This window comes from Oenanthe melanoleuca, chromosome 8 (genome assembly GCF_029582105.1).
Source record: "Oenanthe melanoleuca isolate GR-GAL-2019-014 chromosome 8, OMel1.0, whole genome shotgun sequence".
In the NCBI taxonomy this organism is placed as follows: Eukaryota; Metazoa; Chordata; class Aves; order Passeriformes; family Muscicapidae; genus Oenanthe; species Oenanthe melanoleuca.
The window spans coordinates 12746092-12770384 of record NC_079342.1 but is presented as its reverse complement, the minus strand read 5'-3'; the positions used below and the strand labels follow the sequence as shown (position 1 = coordinate 12770384).

General features: G+C 42.4%; 2 protein-coding genes across 2 annotated transcripts; one reads left to right on the top strand and one right to left on the bottom strand.

Moving 5' to 3' along the window:
• Positions 1 to 120: 120 nt before the first annotated feature.
• On the bottom strand, positions 121 to 3739 carry LOC130256318 (translation initiation factor IF-2-like). The gene is made up of 3 exons (XM_056497834.1): positions 3470 to 3739; positions 797 to 1748; positions 121 to 593 (listed from the first exon to the last, which is right to left on the bottom strand). Exons 1-3 carry the CDS (start codon positions 3737 to 3739, stop codon positions 121 to 123), a joined length of 1695 nt encoding a protein of 564 aa, XP_056353809.1.
• LMO4 (LIM domain only 4) lies at positions 1108 to 16222 on the top strand. Its single transcript, XM_056497643.1, has 5 exons — positions 1108 to 1513; positions 3735 to 3973; positions 10750 to 10846; positions 11204 to 11359; positions 15477 to 16222. Exons 2-5 carry the CDS (start codon positions 3738 to 3740, stop codon positions 15483 to 15485), a joined length of 498 nt encoding a protein of 165 aa, XP_056353618.1. The 5' UTR covers positions 1108 to 1513; positions 3735 to 3737; the 3' UTR covers positions 15486 to 16222.
• Positions 16223 to 24293: the final 8071 nt, after the last annotated feature.

Here is a 24293-nt window from a genome sequence, read left to right as displayed (position 1 = left end):
TATTCCGGGGCTGTGCTCATCCTGTCTGCTGCATTTAGGCCTCACAGGCGTGCACTTAATACGTAGTGGGTTTTTCAGTTTTAAGCGTCCCCTCTAAACATTACTTCTTCCGATTTGCCGTCATCCCCGGGCTTCTTCCTCAGCAATGCAGCTGCCTGCCCTGCTGACGAGCAGCGCCGCCAACTGCGGCTGCTTAACCCACCGAAACCTCCACTGGGGCGGCCACCGCGGGCCGTGCCCGCCGGAGTCCCGCAGCGCACTCCCGCGGGAACGTGTGACAGCCCGACACGGCCCCTCGGCCCGCAGGGCGAGCCGGGCACGGCCCGTCGCCGCCTCTGCCCGCCCCGGAGCGGGACCCCGGGACGGGGCGCGGGCACCGGGACCGGCCGCGGCCGCGGGGGGCGCCACGAAGGCGGCAAGCGGCGGCTGCTGCGGCCGCGCCTCCCCTCGGCGCGTCCGCCGGGCCGGCGGGGCCGCGGCGGCGGGGGGAGCGCCCGGCGGCCGGGAAGGGCTCCGAGGGACATCGCCCTCCGGGCGGAGCGGGCCTGCCCTCGGGGACAGCCGGGACGAGCCCTCGCCGCCAAGTTTCTCAACTGGTGGCCGGGAGCTGGCGGGCGGGGCGGGGCGGACGGTGCCCTCACGGCCGCGCGCCTCCCCTCAGCGCCCGGGCGGACGGCGCGGCCAGCGCTGCCCACCTGACTCCCTCCTTCCTCTCCATTCCCCTCCTCCTCCTCCTCGCCCCCTCCCTTCCTCTCTTTTTTTTTTTTTTTTTTTTTTTTTTTCCCTCCCCTCTCACTCATTCCTTTGTCTTCCCGGGGATTGGCAGGTTTTATTATTCCGCCTGAACAAGCCGGGGGCGGATTGGCTGCGGCGGGCTGACGAGGGCGCCGAGCCGGAGTGTAGTTGGGATTCTGCTCTGTCAGTAACACATGTGTGAGGGCAGCGGGCACACGCGCACCGTGCGGGCACACACGCACTTGCAGCCTCACGCTTAGACGGGCACAAGGGCCGCCCCCCGCGCCCCGCCAGCGCCGCCGCCGCAGGATCCCGGCACAGCTCCGCGCCCGGCCCCGCTCAAACTCGTCCGCTCCGCTGAGGCGCTCCGGCGGGCCGCGGCTCCGGCTCCGCGCCGCGGGAGGCTCGGGAGCCGCCGCAGCCCGGAGAGGGGGCGGAGGTGGGGGAGCGGGGGGAAGCGGCACAAAGTGAAGCCACATTGCCAAACTTGCCCGGCGATTGCAGCAGCGAGCGGCGGCGGCGCCCTGCGTGTGCGGCTCAGCAGCGGGGACCGAGCTCTGCAGCTCCCCTCCCGGGAAGCGGGAGCCGGAGGAAGAACCCGGGCAAACGCCTCTCATAGCAATATCTATATTTTTCCAGCCTGGGCTGCCCCTTGCCGGGCGGGGGGCTGCCTCCAGCCGGCGAGAGGGCGAGCGCTGTGCTTGTTTCTTTGCAAGAAGAGCTCTCCAGGCACCCCGAGCGGCGCTCCCCGGCCTTTTGCAATATAGAGGGGAAGCAGGTAAGAAGTGCCGGTCGCTCCCCCGTGTTTCGCTGCGTTCGTGTGCGCGGTGCCCGGGCCCCGGGCATTGTCGCGGCCCCCCGTACAAAGCCTGGCGGCGGCCGCCGCCGGAGCGCCTTCCCTTACCCCCCTTCCCAGCTGCCGCCGGGAAAGGGCTCTGCTGCCTCGGCTGTGAATGGAGGGGACGGGGTGGGGGGAGGCTGGGCCACCCGCTTCCCCCGTAGTAAACACTGTTCTGAAACAGTGGCAGAAAAGATCAAAGTGAGCTCTCTATTTCTCTGCTCTCCGGTTCTCTTCCTGCCCCACACACAGTCTTTTGTTTCAATCCAGGAGAAATTCGGTGAATCACCCAATTAAAACCAAGACATGAATTAAGCATCCATTTTTGTACTACAAATTTCCAGCTCTCCGCTTCTCCCTCCCTTAGTCTCCATTTAAAAAGCACCAGAGACGCTGTTAAAAGGGGGGTATTTTGCCTCTAGCTTCTAGCTCTGCTTTCTATTTCACTGACTCCTATCCCAGGACCAAAATTGCTTGGCTCTGTAATTACTAGAGTAAGCCTATTCAAGTTAAAAGCTTTCCCCCCCCAACTCTAAATGAAACTTGATGAGGGCCCGTCCTTAGTTATCTAGGGAGTCACTTTCTGGTCAGTCCTCCTGATTCATCTTTTTAGATTTAATCAGCATTAAGGTATTGCTTGTCCTTAAGAGCTTTAGCTTAATGGGGTTACTGGATGGTTTTCTCAGTGTAACGTTTCCCATTTTATATTTATACATATTTGTCTTCGACAAAGACAGGTTAAGGTGGTGGCATGGAGCCTTTTTCTTTTAAGAAATCTGAAGTGATTTAAAGCATAGGAAAACGGTTTAAAGACTCGGAGCAGGAAATGCAGATTCATTAGGCTGTAGCTGGAAACTGTAACAAAAGGCAATTCCTTGAACAAATGCATCAGAAATCAATTTACATAAAGGTACACGATGCGTTCGGATAAATGCAATGCTAATGGCTTTTAGAGTGGTTTTCTTTCCAAAGTCTCGGGGTTTTTGTTACAGCTTAATTGGTGCAGTTCTTCTGGTTTATTGTGCGGTCATTGGACGTACCTCCAGGTACTCTTTCTGAGGAAATGTGTGTTTAAATCGGCCTTAGTTCTCCTCCTGCAGCCGAGTTGGGCCAGTGGCAGGAAAAGTTCGTGCTCGCTGCTCTGAACGTATCAGTCTGAAGGTCCTTAGCAGATAGCCAGATGCCTCGGCATGAGCACATACGGCTTACAAAGGACAAAGACAAAACATGCTGCTTAATTGGCAGTAAATAACTTGATCTTTTTATAGTATAAGTGACTAGAGGAACACCGGGAGTTTATTGGACCCTGGATTGAAGGCAACAAATTAATCGGTTTAGAGTAAGCTTTATGAATTGATTCCTATATTATCTCTCGGTTGTCCTGCTTGCATAAAGCATTTATTAGAAAGTGAAAAATGCCCTTAGTGGCAGTTTCGGGGGCGGCCAGAGTAACCGCAGCTGGAGCGATGCACTTCAATACTCTGCTGCTTTCCTAGGGCCGGTAAACTTTTTTTCTTTTTTTTTTTTTTTTTTTTTTTTTAGTAACAAAGCTTTAGCATTTAAACTGCTGATCAAAGGCAGATTAGCGAGACAAAAGTTGAGTATGTTTGTGTAGGAAGTTAACAGGCGTCCTAAAGTTCAATGATCTATTATTCGGGCTAGTGTCCTCAATCTGGAGTGTTTTCTCTGGATGTTTTTAGTTCTCCAAAATAAAACTACAAAAAATAAAATCCGAGGGCCTCGAGGGCCGGTCCGGAGCCCCTCGTTACTGCCCCGAGCCTGCGGAGCCTCTCCTAGACTGAAAAACCAGTTTCACAACTTTTTTTTTTTTTTTTTTTTTTTTTTTCCCTCCACTCTTCACACACTTTTTTTCATAAGCAAAACAAACCCCGGGACTGTTCCTGACTTGTGAGCTGCAGCTGCACAAGCCTGGAGCGGGGGGGCGGCGGGGCGGGTGCGCTCGCTCTGCCCCCCGCGCCCGCCGCTCCCCGCCAGCTGCGCGGCCGCGCCCCCGGCCCGGCCCGGCCCGGAGCGCCGCTGGCCCGGCCCGGCCTCGCCTCTTGGCCCCGGAGCGCCGCTGGCCCGGCCCGGCCCGGCCTGCTGGCCCCGGAGCCCCCGGCCCGGCCGGCGCTGACCCGCCCCCGCCCCTCTCTCCGCGCAGGCCATGGTGAACCCCGGCGGCAGCGCGCAGCCGCCCCCGGTCACGGCGGGCTCCCTCTCCTGGAAGAGGTGCGCCGGCTGCGGGGGGAAGATCGCCGACCGCTTCCTGCTCTACGCCATGGACAGCTACTGGCACAGCCGCTGCCTCAAGTGCTCCTGCTGCCAGGCCCAGCTGGGGGACATCGGCACCTCCTGCTACACCAAGAGCGGGATGATTCTCTGCAGAAACGACTACATCAGGTGAGGCGACGGCCGGGCCGGTGAGGACAGCTTTTCCCCCTTTCTCGCTGCCTTTTTCTCCATTTCCCTCTTCTCCCCCCCTTACTCCTCGTGGTGGGTGTCCTCAGGGCAGAGAGGGGTGGGCTGGCTCAGGATGGCTCCTTCATTAGGAGGGAGAGACGTGCGGGTGCGGTTGTTAGCGCCTAGCCCAGGGCGAGTTGCGACTGCCAAGTGGAGGAAGGAGTTGGGGGGGCTGAACGACGACTGTAACTTTAAAGTGGTTTGTCAGCACAAAACAAGTCCTAACTAAAAATAAACAGCAATCAGAGAGGCTAAATTAATCTGCTTTGTTGTAGTGTTGAAGGAGAAGTGTGCATATCTGAACAGTAAATGTTAAAATCGTAGCGCTTAAATAAGGCTGTGGCAGAGGTGCTAAATAATGAAATGCCTGCCTTTAGTATCTGATTAATTATGATATTTACATAAGCACCTTTAAACTCCTTTGAGTGGAAACAGAATGACTCATTCTCTCTTCTCCTTGTGAAAGAGCTGATTAACCATCAGTTGGAGAGCCACGGATTCTACTTATAGGAAAAAAACTGTGGTATGATGTTTGTCTCAGCATTGTTACAGAGAAGCTTTGAACTGATATTTCTCTTAACTTCCAGTATAGACAATGCAGGAGATAGCAGAGGAGGTATATGCTCTTGCCCTTTATTTCTTATCTCTTCCTCTTTTGAAGCTGTTTGCTTTAAATGCCACAGATTTGGGTAGGGGGAACTAAGCCTCACTAATCTCGCATCTGTTGGGGTACAGTAAGATTATGCAGAGTATCCCTTCCAACAAGTTTCCAATATAATTAATAGAAAGAATTCATGAGGTCAGGTGCCCATACGATCTTTTCAGGTGAACTCAAGCTACTTAAACTCATTAATTTAAAAGGAGGCATTTTGAAGGATTACACATTTAATTTGAGTAAATGGTTTGATAGACTGATGCACATGAATGCTTCAAGGAGGTGTTCTGTTTCAACATTCAGTAATTAAAAAAAACAACAAAAAAGCCCCATACCTTCCCAGCATCACAGAAATGCTTAGTTAAAACAAATTGTGTTTTGTTTAAATGCTTCTGGCTCCTCGTTAATAGTAAATGTCAAGAGTTAACCCAGGATTTCCCTTCTTACTGATGGCCAAGAAGTTCTACTTTTTTTTCCCCTCTGAAGAAAACAAATCCCTACGAAAAGCAGCCATCAAATGTTACAAGTTTGCTTATGCTGTAAAACTTGGGTTTGAGAAGATGTGGGTTGTGCCCAGAGACCTCCTTAGTTAAGAGGATGGAGTTAAGGTTTGGTTACTCTGATAGCTCAGTCTCTGACCCCAGTACGTGGCTGTGGTTAGTATATGTTAAGTGTATGAAACAGGTATGTCTGAGGAACTGAAGCCTTAGCTTTGCTAGTTTCAGAGGTATTTTTAGAGAGAAATGTTAAAAAATCAGCACATTGTGGGTGCACAGTGGTGCTTTTTGGTCATCATCCTAGGCAGCAAGCCTAAGCCTGGCAGAATAGTAATTAAATAGAGCAGAACGGTGTTAGGGAAAGAGTCTCGTTTGAAGTGGAAAAATTGACACTTCTGTTAAGATGCACTAAATAGTACAGATTCATCACTCGACCAACACCATCAAACAAACCCTCATGTCTGATTGCTACTAATTAAAAAGAGAAGATGCGTCCACTGTGTCCCAGAGGCAAGTTCAGGCAAGCTTATCGCAGTCCTCTGGTTTTGTGTTGCCAAAAATTAATACTCGTTTATTTTAATGTAGGCGATTATGAATAGGGTGCTTTATCAGATGAGGGGTTTGAATTGATCTCCTTGTCCTATCGCCTGACTTCTCTTTAGATCTGTGTAATTTGACTTGCAAAAATAACTCGGACAGATGCTTGCTGAAACTTGAACTGGACACTGTACACTCAAGGTGGGGTAGGATGGCCTGGTGCTGCCAGAGCTGCGTTAACTTGCAGCTTTCCTGCTGGAAATGGACTTTGCAGGTCTCCTCGTGGGCCATGCTGGTGTGAGCGAAGCCCTCGCCCTTCCTGTGATTGCAATGGTCACATTTGGTTGTGGAGGCAGTGCCATTCTGCCATCGAGTCTCTCTGGTTCCCCTCTGCCACCTTCTCCCCTCTCAGTTTTCCGGCGGGCGTTTGTGGTGGCGCGTTCTCTTCCCCAGGCAAGAGCCACGGGCACAGTTCTCAGCTGGAGACGCGGGGCACGCTGCACACGACTGACAAAATGGGAAAGAGGATTGATCGGCCCGGCAGGTGCCAGGTGAAAGGGACTTGACTCCTTCGGGCCAGGACCACAGGGCCATTTATTAATGAGCTTTTTGGCTGTCTCAGGCTGTACGTGGGGTTTTTTTGTTGTTGCTTAAACAACACAGCACACCCCTTTCCCTCCTTCTGCCCCCAAACCAGATTGGCCGTAGAGGTACAGCTGCAGCTTTTATTGAAGGCCAAGGTTCCTGGGAAAAGAGGGAGGTGAAAACCCCGGTCCGTTCGTCTCCCTCCCCATGGCGAGCAAGGCGCTCAGGGAGGGGAGCGGAGCGCAGCCCTCCCAACCTTGAGATGCCAGATAAAGCAGCAGCGTGGCAGCGAATCCGCACAATTAAAAGCTTTAATTAGTGTCTCCTCCATTTTCTCTTAGTTCTGATAGGTTTTATCTAATGAGATCTGGTCGCTGGCTTAGATCTGCTCGGAATGACGTGTCCGAAATGAATGAGAGCCGCGTCGCAAACAAAACATTTAATTAACAAAATTGGCCTCTAAGAGAGAGCAGGGAGTGGTGGGGAAGGGGGAGAGGGGGAGACTGCCCGGGCGCCTCTTAAAGGGGCAGCGCCCGCCGCCCTCCCGGGCGGGCGCTCGGCGCAGCCCCGGGGCGAGGGGCGGCCGGACCGGCCCCGCCGCGGAGAGCCCGCTCCGGGGAGGGGGCCGCCGGCAGCCAGTTCATTTCCCTGGTAATCAGCGGCAAGCTGCTATATTCAGGGAATGCTGTCCCTTTAATTGAACAGGCTAGGTAATTAAATGGCACTTTTCCAATAGGACGTGCTAGGTAAATCTAATAGTTGGTTATTTAATATCACTTTGAAGTCTGCCCACTCAAGCACAATGACAGTACAGGAGCATGTGAACTATTAGCTAGGAAAAAAAAAAAAAAAACAGGATCTCAAAAATTAATTAAATCGCATGCAATTTAGGGGGAACGTTTATCTTGATTTGTCATAACAGAATTAATTCAAGGCCTCCAATTCACTTGGGGGCAGATCTGTTACTCTGAATTAACCAAGCGTAATTTGGCTGTTTTTTTTTTTTTTTCCTTTTTTTTCTTCCTCTTCTCTAATGCAGCACTTGCCATTATGCACAGCCCCCCTTTTAAGTATCAATAGCTTCTGGTGCTTTTAAGGTGCTTGGTCTCTAGTTATTCTGAAGTACCTTTAATGGACTTTGCTTCAGGCGTAATTTCTGTGTTGCCTTTCTTTGTTACATTTAATATAGCTGGTGCAGAATTTAGATTAAATGTGGGGAATGTACAAAAACACTGATTCTTTCTGGATCAGTAGGTCTGGATGTGCATTTCCCTTTGCTAGGGCTTGGGTGTATGTATGTGGACACAAATGTGCACCATGTCATGCAAGAATCAGAGTGCTTAAATCTGTCTCCACGATTTTGGAAAGCAGTAGAACCTTATTTTGTTAGTACAAGTTGCTAGAGATGTGTTTCTGCTGATGCTGTAGTTTGAGCAGCAAGATGGGAAACTGGGTTGAGAAGATTTCTTGCTGCTTTCATTCTCACTCTCCTACAGAAAGTCCTGAAAAAAAAAGAACCCACCCAAAAAAGCCCCATCAACAAGAAAAATAAACCAAACTAGAATAATTTGGGGGTGCAGGGAATGCTGTGTTGGAACCACACAGTAGTTAATTTAAGGTGGCTCAGTAAAATGCTGCTAAGTGTAGAAGAGCTGCCTTGTCCGTACAGGGAACCTCTTGATGTTTGTGATTGATTGCATTGCCCAAATGTTGAAATATTAATGACCTTCTTGGACTGAGGACCCAAAGAGGAAACTGAAACCAATTCTGTCATCACAATTAAAGAGTCCCCTGGCTTTAATTAGCCTGACCTGGGGTATCTCTACCCATTGCTGCAGTTAAAGAGAAAAGAGCCCATTAAAGTCCAGTCTGAGACCGATAGCTACTTAATTGAGCACCTAAAGCCTCAAGCCTTTTAAATCAAATACTGTCCTGGACAGTCCCCCTGGTTAGATAATTAGCTCTCCAGCTTCCCAGAAACCATGCAAAACAACTTTTTCAGTAAAGAATAGTTAATGTGAAAGACTTCCTTTGCTGGTAAAGAGAAATAACATTTTTTTAAAAGATAAAACTTCTTCCTGCTAATGGCATTACAGAACAAACCCATTCGTAACAGTAGAGAAGGAAAAATAAGTTTAATTTTCTTGGTAAATAATAATAAGCAGCGGAAAGGTGTTCTGAGTTTGTAAGTAATTTTTAGAAATTTTAGCAGAAGGTTTAGCTGAAGTGGCTTCCCAAAGTAGAGTTATTCTGGGAACATGCCTGGGGAAAACTTAAGATGTGTGGAAAGCCTCAGGATTAGTTTGACGCCGTTTATTAGAATTCACAGACATTCAAGGTGTGGGACCACTCTAGTTCAGAGAGAATAGTATAACAAATGAATGCTTAATGAAGACAAGCAGTGCAATGAGATCAGTATTCTGAAAGCTGTGTTTTCAGTTGGGTGGTGCAGTTGTACAGGGGGAAGGGGGGGTTGAGAGCTCACCATGTTCAGATTCTCCTGGACAACTGACATCATCTGTCCATCTTTGCCCTTCTACCCAGCAATGCCCTTGCTGCCTCCCCCTTACTCTGGACTGTTGGATCTTTGCTCCAGAAATGTAGCAGTGCCTTCTGCCTCCTCTCACAGCCCTTCCTGTGCACTGTCTCTAGTGCCAACTTCATTACTAGTAACGATGGAGGAAGAAAAATGCACGTTGCAGTGCTTTGGAAGTAACCTCGGTATGTCGTTCGGAACTGGTCCTGGTTTGGAAGATGCCCTAATAAGGGACCTTTAGTTTCCAGACAGTGCAGTCCCTTTGGCGGGAGGTCCTGACAATGTATTAGTTCAGCTTTCCCTTTGTAACCGCTGTGATTCTGCAAGAACGTGTCAATGTGTCGTGGATCTCAGACTAATTAGTTTTGAAATGGAGTTTTGATTGAACTCTTCAAATCGATGCTGCTGCAAAATTTGTTTCTCAGCTTCCTATTAAAAGCCATCTTAAGGGGCAGTTTTACTACTCTCTCTGTCGTTCAGTCGATACATTTAATAACAACTTACAGGCTATTTTCAATAAAGTGGCGACAGCAAATTAGTAGTTTGAACATGACAAGCCTCCTCTGCAAGCTCAGATTCTGAAAATTCAAAGCAATTATTTTTATACAGAGGCACACTGCAATCATTCAGATTACGGGTATTCTGTTGTAATGCGTGTCCTAGGTTGACACAAACAGAATTTTATGACTTTATTTGGACAGGAAGGAGATGCAAATATTAATATTTATTATGACACCAATACGCTAATTTGTAAATCCTATTACTGTGTTTTACATCGTGCGGAAAAGTGGGTCTGTGACCCTGCCAGCTAGTTCAGTTTCCTTTTTTACTGCAAAATGAATTGTGGTAGTCTTTATAAATATTTGTGTCTATTAGAGACTTGCGCAAAAGCAAATAAAGGTTTTTCTAATTCTAGCTGAGGCAGCCTGTAAAAGTAGAACTCAATAATCATTACTGTATTATATTTTGAATCGATGTGTTGTGCCTTTAAATGGATTTGAAGAATTATGTATATATTTTTCTTCACCACTCTTCTGCCTGTTCCCCCCTCCCCCCACTGCATGTGCCCCCCCCCAATGGCAGATGTTGTGGTCTCATTTGATTGCATAGGAAAACTGCAGTGATACAGCAAACACCCAGAGAGATATGATGACAAATGGGTCCAGATCCCGGTAAATTACTTTCTGCTCAAATCGAAATTTCATTCAGTTTGTTGCTAGCAGAGATGAAGTAATCTAAATTGTGGACTCAGGAGCAGATAGAGGGAAGTTGGAGCAAGCATTTCATTATCAAGAGAGAGAGAAGGTTAGGATGAAAGAGATGAGCAGAGGCAAATCTAAAGTGTTGACACCATGATTGAAAAGGTTAACCCATACACATTATATATCAACCTGGATAGCAGAGAGTTTCTAATGGAAACTCTGCACTGATGGAGGTTTACTGGAGTTTCAATACACTGAGCATGATGTCTTCTTAGATATACAATCAAATCCTCTTAACCCTTTTGATGACTCATATCTCAAGATATGATTAAAGTACAAAAGAGTTCTTCATATAATTTCAAGGACACAATGCATTTAAACTCCAGTCATGAATTGTATCTTTTTTTTTTTTTTTTATGATGAACCCAGTAATCTGATAAAATGTGTGTAGTACAGAATTGTTTGTGTTTCTAGAGGTGTAAGTCAATATTTCTGATTAAATCCTGTGTAACCACATCCAAGGTAAGGTGAAGCTACCAGTTGTTACACAAAAAGATACTTTTTCATATTATGAAACATAAGGAAGTTGGAAGATGGGGGTCAGAAGTCTAAAATAGTTGTGTAATAAACCATGGCAGTGATGTGCAAAAATGCCTAGAGCCTTCTGTGTATTAAATTATTCACAACCATCACCTCTGTTTCAGGTTATTTGGAAATAGTGGTGCTTGCAGTGCCTGTGGACAGTCCATTCCTGCTAGTGAGCTGGTCATGAGGGCACAGGGCAATGTCTATCATCTTAAGGTGAGGGGTTTTTTCTGTGTACTTTCATTTTTAGCAGTTGATAAGTACTGCTATGCCTCTTTAGTGTAAAACCTGCATCTGCTTATGAATGAAGTGAAAAATAATAACTAGAAGAAAGAGTATCTATTATAAAGCTTTCCTTAGTGCATGACTTTGTTTCCTCGTAATCGGTAAAACTCTGCTTGAGTTATGTGCTGCATAGTCCCAACAGGTAAGACTAATGCCATATTTGGAGATACTAGAAACCAAGCAGCTCCATATCTCAACTGCACTTGCAGTCTCTGAAGTGTAATTTTCAAACCTGCAGCATACTTAATTTGTGCAGTAGTTTCACTTGCTGTCTCTTTCCTTTGCCAGTGTTTTACATGCTCTACCTGCCGGAATCGCCTGGTCCCCGGAGATCGGTTTCACTACATCAATGGCAGTTTATTTTGTGAACATGATAGACCTACAGCTCTCATCAATGGCCATTTGAATTCACTTCAGAGTAATCCACTACTGCCAGACCAGAAGGTGAATACTCCACAATTACTAATAAGCTTTCTTAGAGCTAAATGAAGATCAATTTCTTTTCATTCTAATAGTGGACATTCCCTGCCCTTGCAAAGAGACCTTTAAGTAGCTGAACTTGCCTTAAGTTATTTAGGCACAGGGTGTGGGGAGAAAATAGTAACCTTTTAAATATGACATACAGGGTGAGTCAGTTTATTTTGGTTTGGGCACGTGCATCTGTACAGGTGTTGAGCTCCTTATGTACAAAGCAAAATGGAGAGCATACATAAATACAAACTTCTAAGAAAGAGAAGTATTTTATTTTATAATCTTGAAATTAAGGGCTACAAGAGAGATGGTTTCTGAGGGAGGAAAATTAGATCCTTTAATATGGAAATAAATGTCTTCTGAAGAGAAGGTTCCTGGACTAAACTAATGTATTTCATTTTAATATTAAGATTTTAGTTGAGGAATCATGCTTAGGTACTCTTTCAGAAGTATTTTCTTGCCTGTGTCATAACTCAGATTTTAAAACCTAAGTGCCATTTTCTTAAAGTTCCATAAGACTAATAGCTCAACTAGAGATTGTGTATTTCTGTGGTTGATTGTTTTGGTTTCTAGCTAAATTAGTAAATAATGACTGTACAGATCATAGAGTGAAGAAGAAGAAAAAAAAAATTCTGATCAACAGTTGTCTTGTAACTCTGAAACTAGATAGTTTTAGATGTATTTTAATCATCTTAATCAGTCCTAAAGCTATGCAAGTGAGTGCATTTTGATAACTGCTGTGCCTAATTTGTAACAATTACTGTCAACCTTGAGTTAAGAGACTGTTCATTCCACCCTGGTCCAGAAAAGAGTGGATGTATGACTCTTGCACATAATTTTATTCACATCATATTTCATACTGATTATGTATTGATGACATTGATTCATTTACTCTTTACAGCGCCACTTGCATGGATATTAAATCTTATTGACCACAGATGAATTTTAATTTCAGATTGGTGATAGATTTTTCCATCAGCTCTGATAGTATATTTGACTTTTTCATCATTAACCCAGGCAATCACACAGCACTGAGTTATTGCAATGAAACAAAAAGTGCACACTTCAGTTGGTAATTCTTTATAGATTTACAATAGGAACTTCATTAATGTCTGTAAGGATCACAAAAAATAACATTTATCTGCAAGTTAGGAATTTGGAAGATGAAAAAAAAAAAATCTAGGACAAATGCTAGGCTGATCTATTCTGTAGTGCACAGTATATTTTTTAGTGCTTTTAGTCAGCGGAGAAATATGTCCAAGAAAACAGAAACTGTTCTTTAATTTACTTTTTTTTTTGGTTGTGTTGCTACATTTCAATATCTGTGTTTGCTTTTTTTTCTGTGCATAAATTTACTGATTAATTTTAAGTATTCTTTCAAGTCTTATACAATGAATGTAATTACATCAAAATATAAAGCATGAACCTTTTTTATTTACTTAATTTGTCAATCGAGGTGATGAGAGAATTGAGTACAAAAATGCTACATAGTTAGGCAGAACAAAGATAATTAAGATTGGAAGAGAATGTGCAGCCTCTTCTCAAGGAAGTACAAATACAGTTAAAGATTCATAGATTTATACTGTTGTGAATTTTAATGAAACAAATCTCTAATATAGACTAGCTAGCAGTGATTCTGTTAAATGAATATTTATAGGTATCCCATTTCAAAATATAGGTAAAACCATTCATCTTTATACACTGCAGTAAAAGGTTTACCATTCTGAGAGTGGTTTATCCACTTGTCTTCTACGAATGTAAACTTTAATGTAACTTCAAATAGGTGTCTAAATTGTCATTTAGTTTTATCAGTTTCTTTCTCTGCCTTAGCAAAACATATAAAAATGATTTAGTTGCAATAAAAGCAGCAGACATGATGAGGAACATAGAACATGGAAAAAGAAGTAGAACGGGATTGGGCTTGCCGAGCTCGTGGCTGTAGGTACCTGGTGGGAGTAAACGCAAGGAGAATGGTGAGAGCAGGTTTTTGTTAGCTCCTGTCACTGACTGCAGTGGCATTGCTGCCAGAGCTGAGGCAGATGAGCAGCTACTGGGGAGAAGGCTGGGGGGACATGTAGTTTGAGGGGCTTTTTTTCTTTATAATACAATCTCTCTAGAAATTGTTCCACCTTCTCCTACCGGTTTTCAAAGGGAATTGCAGAGCACCAAAACTCCAGTAAACAAACACAGTTAAAGAGATAAGTTGATAATTCATGCATATGTCAGATTTCTGGAACTTTGGAAGCTACAGGGGCAGTTGCTAAGAGAGCTATGCTTTATATTTTGCTTTTTAACAGTCCAAAGATTTTAACAATAGAGATGTTTTCCAGAAAGCTGCATGTTTTAGGGCCACTGATTAAAAGTATTCTTCCACTGTAGCAGAGTTGCCTGTAACAGATACTTTTTATTAGACATTACAAATCAATCATTTTCCATATTATTCTGTCACTAGAGATTAGAGAGATAGCAGAATATCCACAGGTTTGCTTGTTTTATTTAACCAAAAAGATTGAGACACTCCCAGCATTAAAACCTATTTTTGTTGTGCATATGAGAGTGACACTTACGAACTTACTCTTGTCTCACTGCAGCGTGCAGGTGCCCGGTGCAGGCAGGAAAGGTTGCATGGCCTAACTTGGTTTAAAACTTGGGGTTTTTTTAAGGAGGCAAACGCAGGGATGTTTGCTATTCCTGCCTTTTGCCTCCCTGAGGCAATTTGCACGTGTAAGTTATAACTTCCCATCACTTGCCCTGTAGTTTAAAAAAACCCTGTTTTCTCTAAACGCAGTATTGCTTGCCTGCAGAGTGCAAACTTAGTTTGTGATGTCCTGTGTGCCATTTCAGTCAAAGGTGCTGTATAAAGAATTCTCTCTGCTTTTTTTTTTTTTTTTGTGCTGGTAGTATTCCTGTAGTATTTCTTGTTTGCAACAGTATTACCACCTACTAAAAGTGTAAATTTTCCACCAGTTGGCAATGTTTGTAACAAATGCTTGTCTTCAGCTTGCATACTTTTAAATAAAGTATGAGTTACATTGCGTCTCTTACAGAAGATCTTAAAAATCTTCTAGTTTATGTATCGCTCAACAATTCCCTTGTAGTTACATAATTGGTGTTGTCTGTGTCCATAGTAGAAGATATTTGATGCTCATTTATTAAATATGCTTGCTGGCTGCTCCCTAATCTTTGTTCTGGACAGACAAATTACCTTTCTCACACTGAGCTTCAGCTCTGGGGAATTAAACCTCCAAGCCTCTACTACTTTAATTAGCTGGAAAGTGGGGGGTTGCAGTTACTAATAGACCTCAGGCTTTTAGTAACTTAGAGAAAGGGTGAAAAAAGAACTTCCTGGGAAGCGCAAAATGTCATTTAAAAGCCATAAAAATCTAATACATATTATTTCATTTTGGTAATTGCAAACAGATTGTATTTGAAGACTATGGATGATCATTCCTATTTTTTCTATGAAACTTTAGATTTTTATTGAGTTAGACACTTTTAATTATCACAATTCATTAACACCAGTATAAAAGCACATGTTTGACTTCATATATTAAAATGTTTATGTAACATTAACTAACGTACCAGATGAGGAATTTAAATGGGAGGAGGGAATCCTGAAATATCTATATTTAGCTCTTGTGCAATGCAGCATATTAACCAAAGTTGCCTTGGGAGGATATTGGCTGTACTTCATATTTGCTTTACACACTATTTCTTCCAATTACAAGATCATATTACTCGCTTCTTCAAAGGCATGGCATAATGGTTCTTCCCTTTCAAATGCAGCCCAGAAAAACCACCTTATTCACTGTATGATTTGTTACCAGAAAGTACACTTATTTCTTGTTGCAGTCTCTTTTTTTTTCATGTCTGTTTGCTTTAGTAGTGGAACGGTGAAAAATGTTTGGTTTTTGCTATTTAAAGTTGAAATGTTAGCAGTATGAATGGACAGTGTAGAAAGCCTTAATCAAGTCACAGTTGGAAAGTAGTCTAATAAAAAAGAGATTAGTGAATAGGGAAAAACAAAAGCAGTCATGTTGTAGTTTCCTATCTCAAATTTAGCTAAGATACCCATTTTTATTTCTTACAGGTCTGCTAAAAGGTCAGAGTAATGCAGAATGCGTGCCTTCATCTCAAATTTTGTTCATCACAGATGGATCCCATGTCTCCAAGTAGACAAGTCACCTTTGTAGCTAGCATCAATGCCAGCTCCATACCATTGCACCTTCTTTATTCTTGATTGCCCTTCCCACATTTATTGGTGTATTAAAATGACTGAATATGAACATTAAGGACTCCATGAACCTGGGCTAATGGGAGACTGTAGAGAAAATGAAAAAAGATCCACCGGAGGACATCTTGGGGGGGGCGGGTGGGGAAGATGACTAATGAAGCTAATTAAAAGAAGCATTGAAATCTGCTTTCTACCCTCATTAACAATTAGCAGGGCACTGGCCAGTTTGTACCCTGTTTTACCTTAACAACATTCTATTTGCTCTTTGTATATTTAAGTGTTGTAAGGAAATGTGTTTCAATCAAACTGAACATGAGATAAAGATGTGGCTTTTGTGATATTCTATCACAAACACTTTTATTGTATCTCTGTAAAATACAATGTATGTATGCATGTAAGTGTTTTTGTCCTAATGTTGCTACTTCCCATGGCAAAAGAAAAAAAAAAAAAAGAAAAAAAGTCAGGCTCATAGCAGCTACTGTGTAGAAATTTTCACCTACTTCTAATTTGCTGAATGAAGAAAAATCTTTTATTTGTGATATTTTCAGAGACATTTGCTCTAGTATGGTGTATTTAAATAATAAAAAGTAAAACAAAACTGAGTATGGGTTTTAGAAGCTTTGCTTTTTTTTTTTTTTTTTTTTTTTTTTTTAAATTACATTCAAAACATTCTGCACCTTCATCTTACCTAGCCGTTACCTTAATTGTCAATTACCTTTAAAAGCAGGGGTTTGGTTTGGATTTTTTCTTTTGTCCTATGCCAGGAAAGACTCTGCTAAACTACTTGACCATGTTACTTGTGGCAAGGATAATGAGTACTACAAAATTGTATTTTTTTTTTTTTCATGGAGATTCTTAATTCTGGTTACAGCAAGTACATTATAATTCCCATTGCAGTGAATTACAGCACACACAGAGGTACTGTGGTCTCTTTCTTTCCAGTTCCTTCTGTGTTAAGAATGTGTCTGTGTCTCTTGAGCATGCAAGCATAAGAGGGTATGAATGTAGCATAAGAGGTCAAAAAAACAAAAGCCAACGAAAGGTCTGTACCTCATGCAGAGCACTAGAATTGAGTATTCATGAAAAAGAATACAATAGCTATTCTGATCTGAACAACATCAAGTTGTTTGCTGGGGTGAGAGACTTTAACTTTTCAACACTGATAATCTTAAGGAAAGAAAAACCTGTTTCCTGGGCTGTTTCTGAGAACTAGCTGATCTCAAAATATGATCTGTTCTCTGAAAGCAAACAAACAAAAACCACCTCCCCCGAAAGCAGCAGAGCCACCGCTACGCTTAGAAAGGGAACAACTTAATTTTGCATGCCCTTCCCATCAGCTATCTTATGGTAGATCTGTGCAGAATACTTTTCAGAAAAGAAAATCTTTTTATGTTCTTAGCAAGAATACTAACGTGGATCTGTGGCTGTCCACTGTATGCCTTCAGTCAGGAACCTGCAATTAGCAACTCTGCCTTTGCTGCAGTTCAAAGCAAATCAATATTAAGTAATACTCTGCATTTAGATGTTTTCTTTTTCTACTATGTTTTCTTTTATAGAAAACAAATACTTATAACACATCATTATTTTGTTTAATTCTGTTTTTTTAGAAGGTGTTCACTGCTCAGTTGCTTGGTTATAGAGTGAGCTTGACTTATTTTTGTTGTGATGCCAATACACAAAAAGCTGATTTAAAAAAACAACCAACAGCAGATATTTTTGTTTCAGATTCTACTTCATGACCTCTAGTATATTGGAGGGCTGCTGCATTTCTTCTTTAAACACTTCAGTGCATGAGGAAGAAACACTATTTTAGTGAAAAGAAAATGTAGCAATGTACAATATCAGACAATAAATACAAAAGACTACTTGCATATAAAGCACAACATAAATGACTGACACTATGTATGACTTTTAATTAAATGCACTTGTGGGTATTTTAAATAAGTTTCTAAGCTTTTTGATCTGGCATTAAAGTCTTCAGAGTCCTGCAAATTGTGCTGCTTAGTATCTTTGAAAAGACACTTGAAGTCATATGAATATAGAATTCAAGTATTAGTGAGACTGTAGACATCTTTTTATATTATTCCAGTATAAGCACTCAAGGTACAGTGTTTAAATCTAACATGTACGGATTTTTGGTTGTCCAATATAACCTAGAAGTGCTAAGAAGATAGCTAATAACTTCTAGTAAGTAATGTAGTATAGCATTTAGTGATGTAGAGGTTGAAGTTCATTAACAGCTTTAAATAAACTATTATATGACTCATTTGTAAAGCACAGCTACCTATTTAATAGCTTACTTTAAAAGCATTTCTTAAGTTGGAGACCTATAAGATTACAAATGTCACTCATGTTAGCATAATCCACATGCAAGTGATGAAGCCTTTGCTTTGATGTGCTAAATTGCAGGAGGACTAATGGAGCTATGAATATACAATAGAACATATTTAAGTAGTATTCTTGCTTTAGGTAAAACACTTTGTTGAAACCAGAGGCATTTCACACAATGAAACAGGCTGTAATGGGGACAGTAGGTGTGGGCAGAAGGCTATTGGAAACACTTAGATTTGTCCTTACGTGAAAAATCACTTCTTTTTAAGGACATCTGTAAAGAAAAAACACATGTATTTGCTGCTCTGAGACTGAAATACACCCTCTGCATTTAGTGCTGCTGAAAAGTCAAATAATCATTCAGTAAGAGCTTCCCATACTTTCAAAAATGAATGCTGTTAAAAAAAAAAAATCAAAGGAAATATTACTAATCTGAAATCATCCTCATGAACCTGGATAAAATGCTCTGTCTATACTGCATCTAAACATCTCAATCATATAAATTGTCACTCTTATTAATGAAACAATTTTGTAAAAAGATTGCCCTCTAAATGGGTTTAATGTTTTTACCTATCCAGCTGTCTAGTTATGAGATTTACGCATCCTGGCAGGCAGTGGGACATTAAGCTTTTCCAAACCAAATTCTGTTTGCAACAAGATACTGTCTTTTCAGTCCTACATGATTTATCTTTAAATATTTTAACAGGTTAGGCAGTATCTTATGAAATATAAAATGAGAATGTCTTAACAAAATGAAGCCTATGAAATTAAGTTACATCTTCAGAATATTAACCACACTGAGTTTGTCTCCCTTTTTCCCTGTTAGTTAACACTGATAAAATTTGCATCACCTAACATTAGGGTAAATGCTAAAAAACCCCCAAAAGTCACACACTGGCAGAGTATGCCTTGCTATCAGAGCAGTGGAGTCAGTGCTCCTGGAGGTGTTTAAGGACTGGACATGACACTGAGTGCCACAGTCTGGTTGACACAGAGGTGTTCAGTTTGACTCTGTGATCTCAGAGGTCTTTTCCAACCTGATTCTGTGATTCCAAAAGATCATTTCAATTTAAATATTTATCAAAGTATTTTGCTGGTAGTTGTATGTGAAGCTTGCAGCTTTTTGCAAGTATCTATTCTGAACAGCTCTATTAAAATAAAAAATCAAATCGAAATTAGGAAATTTATGTATATGCATTTTTTTAAGTATTACATGTAATCAGTGTGAAATTGTGTTCTGCGTTTGATGGCAGTGCCTGAGACTCCTGTACATGCAGTACCACACAGCCCTTGTTGCTGCTTGTTACTGTTACTACCTGGTGTATGCCTATTGTCAGTCCAGCTAAGCCACAGACAAGCTTATTGCAATTAAATAGCAATTTGTTTCTATGAAACTGCAATTAAAGTATTACTGATCAGCCATTTTAGATTGGCAGTGCTGTGACTGCATGTTAAACAGAGGAGCTCTCGGTTCCTCCCTGCAGTACCGGTGAGTGCAACACGCTCACCTCTGTCCCTTGTCAAGCTGGAAGTATGAGTCCTTGTGAAGAGCTCTGATCTCATCACCAGCATGCTGAGAGCGATGACAAGTCAGGGCTGATCTCTGTGAGCTGAACTTGCAGCTTACAGGACCTGAAGTTATTGCTGTTTCTGTTCCTGTATAAGCAGGGATGTGTACGCTTCCTACGGGGATGTTTTCAGCTCCAGATTGATTCTGTGGAGAATGGACAGCAAGTTGTGGGCCCCAAGCCAATAACGTTCTGCAGGTCCTCACTTGTTAGAGCTGTGTAAACAGGGCTACTATAGCTCCTTAATCATAACTAATAAAAGACTAGAAGAAAGCAATCAATTACCTTATAAGTTTGGTTTGTTTTGTTTGGGTTTTTTTAATAAAAAGCAGAAGTTCATCTGACACAGTGATTATTTTCATGCTCATACAAAGGATGAGAGTTTAAAGCAATCTGATGGGCTTACCTGTGTGCACCTGGGGGTTGCTGGCAACTCCATGCTTGTGATATTCCCAGGAAGCCACAGTGCTCCTCCCCCAGGCCTTGCAGAACCAACCAGCCACTGCCTGGAGTCCCTGGCCAAGCTTGTACCGCTCCTGGTTGACTGGAAATCTGAAATGTAAATTTTTGGTGCAAATTAAAAACTTGTTTATAAGAACTCAGAAAGGAATTAACTTTGTAGTGGTAATTTTGCTTTTTAATTATCACCATATTTTAACAAAGTCTGAGATGGTAACTTTAGTTCCTGCATTTTTTGTAGAGTGGAGGCTGTAGACATCCTGGTTCCTCCGCCAGAGGGGATGACATCACACCTGTGGCATGCATGAGATAAGCATTGCTTCATTTAGGCACAGGTTCTTGTCTCTGAGAGCTGTTCCTTGTGGGGGTGAAGGCTGGGGCCCTGCAGTATGACCCATGGGGTGGGTGATTGCTGCTGGGGAAACTGCACAAGGTTTGCTGGTCAGGTGGCACAGGGATAACAAATGTCACCTGAGCAGCTCTTGGCTCCCGGCAAATGGCAGGTAAAATGCCTGTGCTTAAACCTAAGTGAAAATGGCCCAGCTGACAGTAATTCATTCACCCTGCTGGAGTGGTCTTATGTCTGAGCCCAAGGCCTGAAAAGAGCCCTGTTTACTGGAGACAGACGCTACTGTGTTGAGGAATTTTTTTTTCCTTCCTCTGTGGGTATTTTTTAATGAGTTCTACTGTTGTGTTTCTTTTCACAGTAGTTGTAGCATTAAGCTCACAGAAATGTATGTGGTGTGCAGGAGGCTGCACAGGTCAGAGGGGGAGGCAATAGGGTGTAAGGGGGCACTTGGGGGTGGCCCACCAGAGGCTTTTTTCACCCCACCCTGGAGGAGGGCAGAATTGAGGAAGGCTCTGAGGGGCTCGGGCTCCTGAAGCACCAGTCCTGGAAAGGGCTTGGGCTTTCAAACAGCAGAGCATGCACCCCAGGAAGGCTGGAAATTTTAATAGGTGCTAACTTTCAACAAATGCAAGCTGAAAGTTCTCTCATGTTCATCATCATAATGGAGACCTTGCTGTTTTGTTCCCATGTGTAATATTGCTCTTATGTTTTTGTGATAATTTTATCTTTTTAAATCAGTTCTCTGCTATATTATTCATCTAAGCTTACAAATGCTGTAGCTTGAAAATTGCCTTTTTTTCAAATTATCAAAATGTTTTAAAAATACAATGTTTGCTTTTTAGAATTGTTTTTATTCGCTATTATGTATTTAACTTTAAAAAAACAAAATAAAAACAAAAATCCTCAACAATTTTGTTGAGACACTCCTACAAACTGTAGCATTAAGACCAAAATTAGACTTGAGACATGCCTGACCCAAAAGAATTTTTTTTGAGAGAGTATAGTATAGAGAAAATGGACATTTTGAAAAATGTTGTTCTTCCTGGCTGGGTGCTGGCCCCAGGGAAGCTGCCTGTGAGGAGGGTGCTGTTCTGCTGAACACAGTGAGGTGGGCAGCATGAAAGGAGCCCCTGCAGACAGAGCCTGCCCTGCCACCTCTGCCAGCTCTGGCCAGGGTCCCCTCTGGTGCCAAAGCTCTCCCAGTGCAGTCAGATTCCTCTGCAGCTAAACCAGACAATGTTTCTTTCTCACATTGTTGGAATATGCTGTTAATTACATTTTGAAATATCCATATACTTTTCCTCTTAGGGGATCTGATGAGCAAGGTTCTCACTAACAGTAACAGCTTCTGTGGTTCACCATAACCTCTCAGAATAATCATTGCTTCCATTGAACCTATGCCAGTTGTTTTTTTAAACTAAGTTGAGAGTACGGGGCCTGTATTAATTCTCAAAAGGCAAGAGATTGCCCTGTGATTTGGGGAAATCTTGATTGCTTACAATATGAATAAATGAACAAGGCAGATATTAACTTTACACCTGACTTCAATTTCTTTGAGCAGTGAAGAAATGTCCAGTAGGAGGGTAAAAACCCAGCTGAAACTCATAAGCCAGCCATTAATAGGCTAACTTTATTGTGCTGTAAAATCTTCAGCTGCTTACAGAAAACAAAGGGGTAACGAATGCAGTATGTGTCTTTTATTCTTAGAAAAAACCGTTAAGATCAAACAGCCCCTAAAAGACGGAGCTGATCTGCATCCCACTTGCATATTTTTGGATATCGTCTGATATTCGTTCCACTGATGTATTTGATAGGTAATTATATCAGCCATATCGAGATGCTGATACCAAACAGTGGAAGACTTCAGTGTTTTGCCATAAAGCTTATACCCCTTGTTACTAAACTCTCATTGCACTTGAGATCTGCAGCAATCATTTGAAAGCTGTAGTTGGTATTTTTGTGCTTATGCCACATTTAAAAATTATTATTCTTGCTTCATCAGTTAGTCTTTTTAGCTGACTTGGAAAAAAAAGCATATTGCAAATGAGCTACTATTCTTATTTGTTGTTTTAAGAAGGGTAAGCACTGAAGTATTCAAATGGAACAGATTATACCTTTAATTACATCCAAACAGGATGCTGAGCTGATTTTTCTATTTTCCGTTTAATTGCTATAGTTCAAAAAGATATTGCAAATTTGTAGATGAATTATTTAAGCATAGCCTTCTGGCCTCTGTGTTTATGGGAGAGACCAAACAGAGGGGGAAAAAGAAAACAGAATTTAAAGGGGAAAATTACCACTTTCTTCTTTAAGAAAAAAGCTTGAATAAAACATCTTGAGGGAAGTGTTTTACCTGGATAGATATTTTATGCTTCATGGGAGCATCTCGGGACTCCGCGGGGATTTGTTTGTATCCCACCAACCACAGCGGGTGCCTAACTCCTCAGGGCCCCTGTCTCATGCCATGGGTACAAAAGTGCTGTTTCTTCTCCAACCTGCTCCTTGGTGACTGTGCTGCTTCACAGATGCCATCCCAGCCAGCCACCCTTTTCATGGATGTGCTTGATCTCCATTCTCCTATGTGCAAAATGAGAATAATGAAAGCAAGAACAATTAATCAGATCTCAAACTAAATATATTTCCATTTTGTTTGCATGTGCATGTGTATATATCCATCACCATATATTTTGAATATGTACAACGACATTACAGCCAGTGATAAATCCTTCTCACTTACTATATATTTGCTGCAACATTAAACTCAGTAAGAATTTTATATGTAACTTGTACCAAAACTAAATATATTGTGAAATTGATGCACAGTTGTAAACAAGAACATCCCTCCCTGCTTCAACACAGTTGAAGGTGGCAGCTTGTGTGGCAATTCTTTTGTAAACAACTGCAGACATTCCAAAGAAAAAGCCAGTTAATTACATTTTTAATGATGTTTTTAGAAAATCGTATTCTTGGGAGGGGGAAAAAACCCCAACCTATAAACCAAGAAGAAAAGTAAACCTAAAGCTTGTACTGTATAAAGAAATTGTGGAAAACTGGACTCTGCTGGGTTCAGGTCTTTTGCACCCCCCATCTTATTTTTTTTCTTTTGCTGAACTTGCCTGCATAAAATACTTTTTATAAAAAAGCTCTACTGTGAATTCAAAGAAAGATGACACTGGCACAATCTATTTAAGTTTTTTGGTGGATTATCTTATTTCATTATTTTCAATACTGCTAAGTATGTGCTACCCACTTAGAGAGCTGATGTGGTGCATAGCAAAGCTCAAGATGTCCTCTTAAATACACAAAGCTTATGCAAGGCTGTGACACAAGTAGGTTTTAAACATCAGCAGTGTTGGCAGCTTTGAAGGGCTGATATGATACAGCCTTGCCAACATTGTCACAGGTTACAAGGAGAGATTCAGGAGAACCTGAACTAACCAGAGTAAGAGTAGAACACAACTTTTATTGATGAAGTTCAGGGGAAAGAGGCACCGGGGGCAGCTGTATTAATCCCATAATAACTTGAAATATAATCAGTACATTGCTGCAGGGATGGCTAGGAAGGCAGGGAGGTGGAGGTGTCAGGGTTTAAGTTCACAGGCTTTCCCAGTTCATTAAAAAGTGAATCAATCAGAAAAACAGGCTGGCTTTTCAAAGGGCTGGCAGTTGTGAACGGGCTTCGGACGTTGGGAGGAACACAGATGGTGAGCCCGGCCTCGTGCAGGGGCTGCTGCAGCTCAGCAGCCATTCATTTGAGGAGACGGCTGTTTTACCCTGCTCAAGCCAGTAAAATGTGTTATAATGTGCTAGGGGAGATTCTGGCTGGATTCTGAGAACTTAAAAGCTAGGCAGTGTTGGTGCTGTGGGCCATATTAAGGTGATGCTGATAGATGTTTATAAAGGGAAAAAAGTTTTGTTTTATAATTTCTACAGTGGTGGTTTAACCAGCAGGCAAATGGGCAGAAG

Bases quoted from the DNA above. Each gene is read 5' to 3' on its own strand.
- LOC130256318 (XM_056497834.1), bottom strand. From the start codon at position 3,739: ATGGCCTGCGCGGAGAGAGGGGCGGGGGCGGGTCAGCGCCGGCCGGGC. The intron at 1,749-3,469 runs GTCCCGGGGTTT...CCACTGTTTCAG, and splicing joins CAGCTCACAAGTCAGGAACA to AACAGTGTTTACTACGGGGG. The intron at 594-796 runs GTGAGAGGGGAG...CCCGGCCACCAG, and splicing joins CCGGGAAGACAAAGGAATGA to TTGAGAAACTTGGCGGCGAG.
- LMO4 (XM_056497643.1), top strand. From the start codon at position 3,738: ATGGTGAACCCCGGCGGCAGCGCGCAGCCGCCCCCGGTCACGGCGGGC. The intron at 3,974-10,749 runs GTGAGGCGACGG...CCTCTGTTTCAG, and splicing joins TGCAGAAACGACTACATCAG to GTTATTTGGAAATAGTGGTG. The intron at 10,847-11,203 runs GTGAGGGGTTTT...TTCCTTTGCCAG, and splicing joins GCAATGTCTATCATCTTAAG to TGTTTTACATGCTCTACCTG.